General features: G+C 41.6%; 1 protein-coding gene across 1 annotated transcript in view; it reads right to left on the bottom strand.

The window, feature by feature from the left end:
- LOC138288591 (uncharacterized) overlaps positions 1-7,392 on the bottom strand; it is a 300,606-nt gene extending 293,214 nt beyond the window's left edge. Inside the window, exons 1-2 of the mRNA XM_069230091.1 lie at positions 7,159-7,392; positions 4,055-4,330 (exon numbers count right to left, since the gene is read on the bottom strand). Of these exons, the coding sequence (XP_069086192.1) occupies positions 4,055-4,330; positions 7,159-7,324 (442 nt within the window). The 5' untranslated portion in view covers positions 7,325-7,392. The remainder of the gene's footprint in view (positions 1-4,054; positions 4,331-7,158) is intronic.
- Between the last annotated feature and the right edge of the window lie 5,244 nt (positions 7,393-12,636).

The following is a 12,636-nucleotide window of genomic DNA, read 5'->3' as shown; positions in this document are numbered from 1 at the left end:
CTTAACATTATATTTTGTGTGTTCTTGCTGGTCCTTGAGGGGCATTGGTTGAATGTAGAAGACACATCGCTGAATGTCGTCTGATCCATTAGACAACATCCTGCCTCTAAATTTGTATGTGTTTCTTTATTTTCCAAGAGAAAAAAAGAGAAAAACAAACAGCAAGTTGGGGAGGTTGGGATTTGGGGGCACAGAACAGGCACCACGGAAAGAGTCTGACATATGATCTTGGTCTTTGACTGCTCAGAAAATGTGAAGAGGTAACAGCATGAGATGAGCAGGAAACTAAGAAAAGCACTGGCAAAGCCAATAGGTCTTGCCTTTGAAATAAGTTATTTTTTTGTTTTCTCTTTTCTACATTAGTTGTGTGTAAAGTAAACATAGATCGTTTGTGTTCATAAACTTGTTTTTAATGTTTTGCTGATTACGTGATGTATTTTAGTAAAATCCCACTGACTAAATAAGTAAATGTGAAACAGTTTAGGGAGTTCATGATTGTTTCATAACCAAGTGCACTGTACTCTCTTGCACTTAAAACCCAACAAACTGAGCAAAAACAGTTACAGTGTTGGAAAAAAAAAAAACAGAACACAAAGTTAATATATAAATGATACTTTAGATAAGCACAGAAGGAGCCTGAAATTCAAATTATTGCAGACTGAAATTAACAGGAGCAGCTCCCGATGAGGGGGTTCGATGTTTACAACATAATGGTGGAGAATAAGGGCAAGGCCTTGGCTCAGTGGAGACCCTCACAGCATGCCGGAAGCTCTAGAAGGCTCATGGTGGGACTTGAGAATGGTCAATCGTAAACCCTGTATGAACTGCCTCAGCCCCACCACCCTCTTGGAATGCTACACGTTCCCCTTGTAAGGCAGTTACGTCTTCGACAAGACTCACTGCTCGGCCCAAACTTTACACCTTAAATGCCCCCATCACTTTTTGTTTCTAAAGACATGATCTGTTTATTTCTAAGGATCCACAAATAAGCTATTTGTTACTGATGTCAACTGGAGGCCCGCTGTCCTGGAAACAAAGGTTGCCAAGGATGTATTTTTGACCAGCTGCTGTCCTTGTGGCAGTGGGCTCAGCCTACGGGTATCCTAATGTGCCTGAACTGACCCCGCGCTACACTCAACAGAGCTGCAAAAAATGGTAAAGCATTCACCAAGATTTCCTAGAAGGCCAAAGCAGGCTAGTGCCGTTCATTTCAGTGAAGAGCCAGCAGCGCTCTCAAGCAGGTGAAAGGTGTCACCCTGACTTTGATCTTACTATGCTTCAAGACACTAGATGCAAAATGCGCTACTACAAGGTTTGTAAATGACAAACTGGCAGCATATATTTGCAGTATGTATAGAAGGCAAGCAGCTTCTTTACAATTTCTTTCCAAAGTGATTCCACTCTTTTTTTTTTTTAAACATTTAATCCATGGTGCACATACCGCACGTTTATCTACTAGAAACATTATGATGTGCACATCAATCTTGTGGCATGCCAGACCTATGTTATCGGCAGTTTTCAGTTTTATAGCAGTACTAGAGGCTTCTTTCTCTTCAGTGCCAGTAAAGTACATGGAAAAAAACTGCATATGCCAGGAGTCATGGTAACATGAGTTAGAGGATGAATAAATACCCAAGCAGTCCTATATCTGGAGGAGGCATTTAGAAAGAAAACCAGCAATTTTTGGAGAGATGATGTGGCATAGCATCCAGAGCTGCAGACTTTGGAACTGGGGAACCGGGCTTGAGCCTCTGTGCTGGTTCTATCCATAAAATGTTTTTTTGTTTATATAAGTAATCAACTGCTGAGCTCAAAATTATAGATTGAAACTTTGAAGTTGATGCTTACAGATGCTTTGTTTCAGTTTGTTTTCTGTTTAAAACAATTGGACAAAACACAAGGAGCAGGGGAGGCAGAACAAATCTGCACACAGCCCCAATGAAGCAGGCTCTGTCGCCAGCAGATCGCTTCAAGCGAAACAAAAATAATTCATGAAACTCAGTCACTCCCAGCAAACACACAATCACCTATTCCCAGCAATATTCGGAGAGAGGTTGTTGCATAACATCCAGACCTGCCAACTTTGAAACTGGGGAACCAGGTTCGAGTCTCTGCATTGGTTCTCCCCGTGCCTACAAAAAGAACAATTTAAATACATGTCCATTGCTAACAAAATAAAACAATGGGCAAACGGATAACAAAATGACAATGCTAATACAAGTATGTTTATTAGCAGTACGGCAAACAAACTCCCGTCGGTGCACGGGCAGTAACTAAATTTTAAAAAAGTGCCCTTAAACAAATCTGCATGCTCCAGGAGAGGAGATGACATGACACACAAAAAAACGAGGGACATATAACCTATATTGACCACAGAGAAGCAAGCCTTTGCGAAGAATACACAAGGGAACAAATTAAAAGTGATGGGCGGGTTAGTAGCTCACAGAGTAGATACAGCATGCCTCGAAGAGACAGCATATGCGCTGCCTAGGCAAGAACTAAAAGTGAGCCAAGGAGATTGAGGGAAACTGTGCGTTTGTAAACTAAAGATTCAGTGTATGTTTGTAAACTATAAATGCCAACAGCTAAGAGTGATTTGTTTGAAAATCCCCCCAAAAATATGCCAAAACACAAGCAGAGTGAATCAGGGAAATGTGTGCATTTGTAAATTAAAGATGCCATCAGCTGAGCACGTTTTATTCAGAAAACTTTCCTAAAAGACGAGCTGAGGCAAAAATCTAAAAATTGTGTGCTGAAAATAACATAAATGACCAGAAGAGTAACACTACATGTAATAGGACCAGGGTCCATGGAAAGGAACAAAACACCTAAAGGGGGGTGGGACAAATATAAGCAATTCACCACAGAAAAGCAAGAATTTACAAAGGGCACACAAAGGAACAAATGAAAATCGATAAGCGCGCTCTAAGCCCACAGAGTAGATACAGCATATCCCAAAGAGACCCAGCATTCACTGCCTAGGCGAGACCTAAAAATGTGTATAAAATGTAAGTAAGACATAAACCATAAACACTAAGCTATAACAAGGGTGTCAAACCCCAGTACTAAAAGGGTCCGTGTGACAATATCATAGCCAAGCAATGGGTTGATTCATAATTGGATCTTCTTTTGATAAGTAGAGTTTCTCAATTCCAATTCTGCAATTTTCGAAGGTCAACCAACCCTCATTTTTTATAAGTACATAGCTGATGACAATTGCCTCTTGCAAAATAAGTTAGAAGATTCAGCTGAAAAGGATCAAAAGAAGCATGGGCTCATATAAGATGTTTGAGAGTGCAAAACGTCTGTAAAATCTGACCTTATGCATCCCTTATTGGAAAATCATGCGGTGTATTACAGATGCTATCAATTAATTGACAATGAAGGATCAGTTTCCTTCGCTGGACACAGGGTCCAAAACCTCACTGCACATAGTATCCTACAGCAGTTTACCTTCCTTCTTGTAGACATTACTGCAGATGTTGATAAGTTTCAGTTTCCAGCTGGACAGAAATACATCAACTAACAAGATGCTGTCAGGTGGGATCTTCATTTCAGTTCCCTCCCTACAAATACCAGCTTTAGACGAGACCTGTTATCCTGAGAATTCTCCCCTACCATTCACTGATCTATTTCCAGACGCTATAGAACCCTGTGCATGCCAAAGTCAGAGAAAATAATGGATTTTTTTAAAAAATGAGCTGGAGGGTTTTCTTTTTCATTAGCCATGAGAACTATATAATAGTTGTAACAGCCTGTTACGAACACCTGGAGACAAATATTTTCCGATTTGGAAATGATGTATATTTTAAGGTATGCAAGTCACGATGAGAAGCGGAATATGAGAACAGTGGAACCGTTTACTAAAATTGCAGCTTTTGAACATATTTAGACCATTGTTACTTTGTGTGTTCCAGGGAGATAAGGATGTTAAAACATGCGACACTCTAGGTAGATTTTATCCTTTTATGTTATGTATAAAGATTTATTTAAAAGATTGGTTTCTTGTGCATTTCATAGGTATATGATATATAGGTATAAAAATAATGCTTACTTTCAATATTGTACAAAACAAATTTGATGGATGATGGTTCTCCCAGGTCTCCCAGGCAATTTTCAAATACTTCTAAGAAATATTCCATATTATTTTTCAGGTTTAACAGCTGAATAGTTGTGGTAGACGCTTCGCCAACTTCCACTGTATCATTTGCAGTTTCATGAAGCCGATAGCCAAATGTTGCATTGGGGCCTGAAAGAGATCTCCAGGTGACTACAGGCAGAGTTCCTTTCCTGTTCAGCTGGATCTTCAGATCAGATATGGAACCGGGACCTAGCATTTGAAGAAGATGTTGAGTGGATTAAGTAAAGATTGCAGTGTGCACATTTTCGAGCTCCTATTAGCTATGCACTTGACAGGCACATCAAGCTTATGAACCATTGAGTTTTTCAATCGAAAGTTGGACTATGCACCCCCCAATTTCCAACTTCCTTTTCTCTCGCTGCAAATCAATGAAGCTAATAAAATATAAAACTGATACACATTCTCGAGCAGTTTGACTTTTCATTACACACATTCTGGAATCGTAGTTATAAACTTAAGAATTAGGGTAAAGACGTTTTTTCTGCAACAAGGGTTCTTAGACCATTTCCTTTTAGTAGCCAGGATTCAATGGATGTCCTGGCCCAAAAACCTTGAACTGCAACCTTTAAAAAAATGGTTCATTCATTGATTTAGTCTCATCGGCTCACATCATCACGTCTTCTTTTGAACCCATGAAAGTCCCGACCTGTGGGTATCAGAAATATGTTAAAATGTCACCTTGGCATGTTATAATATTGTAAATGACAAAAGAGAAAACTGTTTAAAGGACTACGAAAAATCTAATTGCCGTAATTTTGGTAGTACTATAGTGCACTTCTGTTTCTATCTTTTACTTTATTCATACACTCGAGATGACTGGGAACACTGTGCATATTTTCTTTTAAATACGCAAAAGGTACATAACCTTCCAAAGTAGAGCAACTAAAATCAACAAAAAAAGTGCTGCAATTAACATATGTACAGATGAACATCCTACACAGTCCTACATCAGATGTTTTTAAAAACCTTCCAGTTCTGTAAGCTTAGACTATTCTGATTTTAACGCCCCAATTAAAGAGCCTTAATGTCCATTGTTTCTGGTTCTGCTCTTCTCCGGCAGACTTCCTACACCGGGGTGTAGGTGCAGTCTGAAGATAGACCCTTGCTAGCCTACTGCAAACATTTCGGAGACTTCTGCTGCATGAGAATGCTTCTGAATAGTACTCCATAGACCACAAGGAATTTCTTAATGCATATTGTAAACAGCAATGGTTTGGCTTCCGTAAGCACCAGGGACATGATACTAGCATGAACAGCTCTTCACAAATAGGGAACGACCGCCATCCTACATATCAAATGGGGATGGCAAATTGATGTTTATCAAAAGCAAGTAGGCCACCATAACGATTGTGACGGCTTATCACAGTACTGTATCAGTTTTTGCAAGAAGATATTAAAGGACTAATGGCCATATCACCATGTCTGGGAACTTCTGAGCTCCCCATCTATTATTGCCTCTATGCCAAAAAAAGTAGGTTGTTGTTCCGGAGTCGTCGTTCCGGATGTTCCCTGCCAAAAAAGTGTCTTCGGTGCCTTTGTTTCGAAAAGTTACTGTGCAAAAGTGCCAGTGAAGTGGTCAAGGCTTGACATATGAATATGTCGCATTTCGTATGAAAATATACTTATGTGTTTTCTGGCTATAATTTTTGGTGTAGGAACGCTTCAGTGAGGGTTCCCATAAGCCAGACAAATTCCAAGACCCTGTGTCAGCCTTGCCTACTGAAGAGATTTAACCATAGAAAAGCAGCAGCAGCAGTAGAAGAATTGACAACCAGAGGCTGCTTCAAGTAAGAAAGGGAACAATGTGGTAATAGACTCTCACATTTGAGGTCACCTAGAACAGTTTTCCAGCTAAAGGCATCAGTGCATAGTGCTTCCTTGTATTTAGACCTTAATTTACTATAGTGATGAAATGGATCTGCATTCACCTATTCTCCCACTCTCTCAGAGATTAAAAGGAAATGTGAAATAAACAGTGTTTGCCAATGGAGCTGGCAGGGGAGGCTGAACCACAATGGTGCTGCAGCACCTCTGGCTGACTCAGTTGTTTCCATGCAGTCACACCCTTTCCTGTTAATGAGTGGGGAGGATCAGCTTGCAGTCGAATACATGGATGGAAGCAACTCAATGCCTGATATTCTCCAACATTGGTCGCAGGTAGCAGCATAATTCATTATTAGGGTTTAGTTTGTGGTATTTATTTGTTGACACTTTCATCTGTATTTAGCTATATTTATTTTTTTGTTAAAATTTTATTGTGTTTATCTATTTTTTTAGGGGGTTCATGAAACTGAAACTAGTACATTTTTTCACACTCATACCTGAATTCCTGACATGTTTCAATGAGATGAATATTCATAGATGACAAATTAATACACTCAAAGTAGAACATGAACATTATAGTATCTTTCTTTTGCATATCTACAGTGGTTTTAACCTTATTAGGAAATGTTTTCTCTTTTTTAACCCCGTAAATCCGTGCAGCCTTTTTGCCTGGCAGTCGTGGGTCTGGCAGTATTTAAGTGACTCAAAATAGCAAACAAATGTCCATTTTATCCCTATTTAAAAATATATTCAGCCAGGAAAATGGATGTTTTTTATGTCTGCATTTATCTGTAGAAATCAGTAAGAACGGAAAACTGTGACTTTTTATTATTATTTTAGAGGTCAAGTCATGAGAACAGTGGGAGGATAGAATGAGGAGTGTGGTAAATATTGCAGATTGTGTTTGTGTTGAAGTGCCATGAGGTGTGTGGGTGATGAGGAGAATGGGAGGTTGGAAGTTAGCAGGAATCCACCCACTTTGCGCTGTCCTGGACACAGGGAATAGGCTACGCCTCAAGGTCTCAAATGTGAGGAGAAAGAAATGAACTATCCAAGACACACTTGGAATGTCATGGTGGAAAATATCCCAGTCGTGTAAGGTTAGTCACCCACAATTCTACATTTCAAGTAACAATACCCTTTTGTCAAAACCTGGAACACAAAAGTATGGAAGGTGCCTTCATCCTCATTACCTGTATAATCCCTTATAGCAACAATGCTGCTACTCGATTTTCCGCAAAATGCTTCCAGCGTATACTCGTTTTCTGTACAACTCGGCATCCCTGTAACTAAGTAGCTGTTGTTTCTGATAATCCCATGCAGCTTCCCGCCCACGGTGACGTGAACGACGTGATACATAGGCGGGGCGGTCCAAGAGAGCAAGGTGCCATCTGCGGTTCTATTGTGGGAGACGTCGATGAGTTCACCGGGACCTGTGGAGAAAAGAAAAAAAAAAACACACACACACACAAATGTCCTTCAGGTGGTTGAGGAGATTGTAGGAGCAAGCAAAGCTACATTTAAAGCCACGATGTAATTCATGCGTTAAAAGCGGAGTGAAACTCGCTCTTTTTCTATGGAACGTGGTATGCCAAAAATCGGACATCACTTCTCCAGCAGTTTTAGCACTGATCCTGACCGGTTCATGCAGTGCATTATCAAAGGCTGGCAGATATTCGGAAAATCAAGACAAAGGGAAGACCGACAAAAGAAGAAAGTCTGGTACCACAAGGGTCATTGGACTTCTGTTTATAGAGATGCGTTTCCGTCTAAATGTAAAGATATGAAAGAGGAGCAAAGCTTGCCAATGAGTGACATTCCATCTTTCATATGGGGGAAAATTGAAATACTCACCCGATTGCACCCCCAAAATGAATCATTTTAGGATTGTTAATCCTCATCTGTAGACTATAAACAATCAACTCTTGTGTCCTTGGGGTGGCGCACATTATCTGTAATAAGCCACGCCGACCAGGTCTGGGCCTGGTCCAGGCTGTTATAAGTTACACCGCGGTGCAGACAGGGCAGTGCGCCGTTTTCAAAATACGCCCCGATGTGTTAATACAATGGAACATTCAGCAGATGCTTACCTCAGATTTCAGGTTATACAGAGCAGACAAATGTATAAAAATAAGCTTCTTTGTTGATACACGTATAGGAAGTATTCAAAGAAATCGTTTACAATTCACTATGTCTTCAATATATACTTTCCTGTTTACCTCCCTGTCCTTCTTTGACAACAGGATCGATATCTCCTTCTACCAAGTAGCTCATCAATGACATCATTAAGTGATTTTTTTAATCGAGTAACTGATGCAGCATTTACAAACCACCAACTCCTCAGCTGCCAAACCCTGCATAATGTCAATATGTTGCTGCAGATTGTGGTCCTGGAGGTGCCAGACCAAGTCATCGGCTGCAAGTATATGGTGTTGCAGCAGCCAGTCAGCGGGATTGCTTGAATTAATGAATACGTAACAATATTTTTGTTTTGAGATGTGTAGAAGCACATTTTGGTTTTCGGAGATGTGGGAATACACCTATTTTGATTTTGTATTGCTTTGCAAATGTATGGGGGTGCTCTTATGGGATGGGCACTCTCTCGGCACTCTTGGTCAGTTACATTTTTCTTATTCTCCTGATCTTTTTGCAGCTACTTAGCTACGCCTCAGACTCCGGCTTTGCGCAAGAGTGACATCCGCTAGCAGGTAGCAGCTGTGAGGTTTATGTATGATGATTTCACTACATAGGCTAAGGCGCACACCCGTTACTGCTTTGAATAACGCAGTCTGCTTATGATCGCTGATGAGTATTGATTAAGAGCAGAACAATCCAGGTGACATCTTTATTTAATGAGGATGCAATTTACATTGTTTTGTTCCCTTGCAAACGAAAAATAGTAAGCTGGTACACAACAATGACACTGCTATAACAATCCAATAAAAGGTTGAGGTGAGAAGAATGACCAGCTATCAGAATAGAAGCCAGATTTTCTCCATCCTTTTCCTGCGTGGTGCCATGCCCTGGACACACCCATACACATGCTCTAGCACTGTTACATTTTAGAAGTCTGTTTATGATCCCCTCTCTACCAGTGTTTCATTGCATAATATTCCTCCTTTATTCTCTTCCTTAGACATTCGTTGGTATTGAAGTAAGATCCTAAACAGAACTTTCCTGGAATGTCTTCATTCGTGGTTTTTAAGAGTTGTCTGAGATAGCGCATACGCTGTCGCTTGTGAGTCTGTCGCTCTTTAAAAAACACATCCTTAAAAAGGACCGTTACTTACTATTAGCTTGCTTCAACATCACTCATTCCCTTGGTTCTCATTGGTCTGCTCTGTCTGTTTCACTTTCTCTTAGTGTATCTCTTTGTTTCGTGGAGCATGGACAAAGTATATCTTCCAGTCTGTGGCTGGTGTTCTGCTACTGGTCACACGCATCTGGAGGTACGTTTTCTTTATTTGACTTGTTGCACTCCATAAAAGTGATATGTTTGCTGTCAGTCCTCCTCCCACCCTCCGCTGGCTGACCTTCTGTTCTGGTGTTGCTTGCTGTCCCCTTGCCACCGTCCTCTTGCAGGTCATGGTGTTGCTTGCACCCTCCCTCCTTCTGCTGTATGTGGTCTTGCTTGCCCCCACTGGCCCATAGTATTGCTTGTTCTTCACTCCATCGTCCTGCTTTGTTCACTTTGCTTCCCCAATCGTTCTCTCTCCAGTTTTGCCTGCCCCTCCCGCACCGCCAGTCTGCAAAAAAAAAAAAAAAAAAAAAAATAGTAATCATTGGCAAAGCCAGCATATCTTGCCTACACAAGAACTATTAGCGGTGCCAATGTTTTTTTTTTTTTTTTTTTAGCTATGTTGTGCCTCAGGGATGCAATGGGTATGAGCACCCAGTTTCTGTGTCCCCAGAAAACGTTGCTATTACAGAAAGGGCTGCAGACACTTGCACATCTCCTTCTGTAATACAGATGGTATAAGCACCACATGTGCATCAGAGTGATCTCCAAGAGGCATTCCCTCAATTCCACTGGGGGAGGGCACCATGCAAATGAAGGACACTCCCCTGTACCTCTTTACAGATGAAGGCACAGAGGCAAATGAGAAGTTAGATGGGACACTGTGCATCACTATGAGGTAGCCCACAATAACTGCACCCTCAATGCTTGGGAAAGGGTCCCATGGATGCCCCAGGCCCCCCCAGCCCCCCTTGCAGGCCAGTGCAGTCACTCGCTGCACCAACCTGCAGAGCTCTGTTCCCCATTAAAAGGCAGGCCCGGTTGCTGCCTGCAAAGTGAAAGACAGACCTGATCCTTCAAACAACTGGTCCACCTTTCACTAATGCACATCCACCAGGGCTGACTCACTGCATCTGTGGTGAACACATCACATTCATTTTTAACTGGGCGCACTGACCAGGTCTGTGACCAGTGCCCCCAGTTAAAGGTGCACTGCAGTACAGAACAGGGCACTGCATAATAAGGCACCAGAAAGATATGTCACTACGGCCATTATGTGATTGTACTGACCAGAACATCATTACTTGGTACAAAACATTTATTTTTGGGGGCTCTTTTGTTAACTAAGAGTGCAGTTCTGGAGCTTTTTTTGTTTCTTTACATACGAGTCATCATAGTTCTAGAAATAAACTCCTGTAAAGGATAACTACTGCTAAATGTTGAGTCGCCTAGTTGAGGCAAGTAGATCATGTTATAAGGCTAACACGCAAATCATATTCGCTCGAAGTCTCTCAGTGGATGTGCTATTGCCAGTGGTGTAACCTACCATGTGGATAGCTAGCAGCACAGAGACGACCTCCCAAAAAGGATGCAGCTCCGATCATATCCGTCATGGCAGCCATTTTGTAATCTGCACTGATTTAGAATGCTGGTGTGCGGGCGCTCAAGCGAGCCTGGGAGCATAAACATGCCAGTGTGTGGCAAAGTGCACCTCTTGTATATAAAAATAACATATGCGGACAGTGAGCTCAGCCATAAACCGTCCTCCACTCGAAATGAAGTGGCAACGCAGGGAGGAAATAAAGCTGATTTAGTACTCACTGGTAATGAAAATCGAGGATTCCATGTGACTTATCCTTCCTACGTCTCCAGGCCTGAGGGCCCGTCGCCGCTTAACTATTCATCCAGGACTTGATCTGTTGCCACTTCAATAAGTATATTTCACAGGCCAGGCTGCTGTAGTTTGACTACATTTATTAATCGAAAGCGGAACCCACAAGCTCCGTTTCAGCAGTATTCAGTTTAGTCGAATGGGAAGCAGGAGGGATTCCGTTTCAGATTTTCAGTCTGTTCAAATGTGAATGTATAAGCTTCTTCTATGCTATAGGTAGTCATTGGTTATCTTGAAAATCATATACGAAGATTCTCTACTTACAGGTACCACACCGTGGATGGTGGGCAAACAGTTCTCTATGTTCACACGATCTTTGTGCCAAAAGGTAGTCTCAAAAGCAAACCTATGCAGTGCTTAATTTGTAAATAAAAACGTGCCGGTGCCCAAAGCCATCCTCTTAAACACGCGGCTGCTACAATTAAATGTGCAAATACGGAATACTGAGGCAGTGTAATACCTGAAGCCAGCTCGGGTCTCTTCAATTCATTTAAAGCCATTCCCCGCCCCTTCAGCTCACTCCTGCAGTTTTCTGCTTTCTCCCTTTGTGACGCTTTTTAGGGTCGAGCCTGCGTTGCATGCGCTCATGCATGCGTATCGCAGCGAGACGCTTTTGTATTTAGAAAAGGTCTCGGAGCCCTGTCAACTTCACGTCAGTGTTTTTTATTGGTTCGTGGGCTTGCCTAATAAAATCCGCTTGCTTTCATTAGTCGAAGGCATGCATACGTCATGCCTTTTCCGGTGGCTAGCCCTCCTCGAGCGTAGCGACCAAGTACAGAAAACATGCAAGGCTTTCTGTTTTCCAACGGGCTCGTGGACTTCTTTTTCTCTAATTTACGAGCGCGATCTCGCTTGGCAGAAGTCGAGCGCTTTACATAGTTAATTTAACTTTTTCGGGTTATGTACATGAATGCACTTTTGCCCGATGGGTGAAAAGTCGGGTTAGGAGTTTACAACGCAATCAGCTCTAACATGAGCAAACGTGAGACCCGTTGCATTGTAAATGCTTGTTTGTTTTTCTCTTCCTCCGTCTTTCCCATATGTGTCTTTTGCTCGCAGTAAATGGTTGAGGCAGAAAATAAGTGCCAGCCCTAAAAAATAATGGCGGTGCTTCGCACTGGAAACAACAAACACAAATTAAGCACTGGACATATGTCCTTCTCCATCACATGCGACATCCACACACTTTATAGAAGCATCCAGAACTTGCAAGTGTGGGCATTTTTCGGGTGTCTCACCAACCCATTGCGGCGTTCTAACAGTAAGTAGAAAGAGTTTACTGATGGATGCTAATAGTTCCTTTTGAAACGAATCTAGTAAAGAGCAAGGTAGAGTATGATAAGAATCTTCGGGCCTTGAAAACTTAAAATCCAGATATCCGTTTTACTGTTTTTTTACAGCCAATTACAGACAGAAAACAATGGGTTTCCTGTCCGTATTTATTTTTTAAATCTGTAAAATACTGAAAATGCTGCTTCTGATGAGTGGCTTTCCATGCTGTCTGTTGTGAATTCCAAGACAACATATGAGCAGATATCACGG

The sequence above is a fragment of the Pleurodeles waltl genome, chromosome 4_1 (genome assembly GCF_031143425.1).
Source record: "Pleurodeles waltl isolate 20211129_DDA chromosome 4_1, aPleWal1.hap1.20221129, whole genome shotgun sequence".
In the NCBI taxonomy this organism is placed as follows: domain Eukaryota; kingdom Metazoa; phylum Chordata; class Amphibia; order Caudata; family Salamandridae; genus Pleurodeles; species Pleurodeles waltl.
Note: the sequence above shows the minus strand (reverse complement) of the source record. Positions and strands in the feature narration are given on the sequence as shown.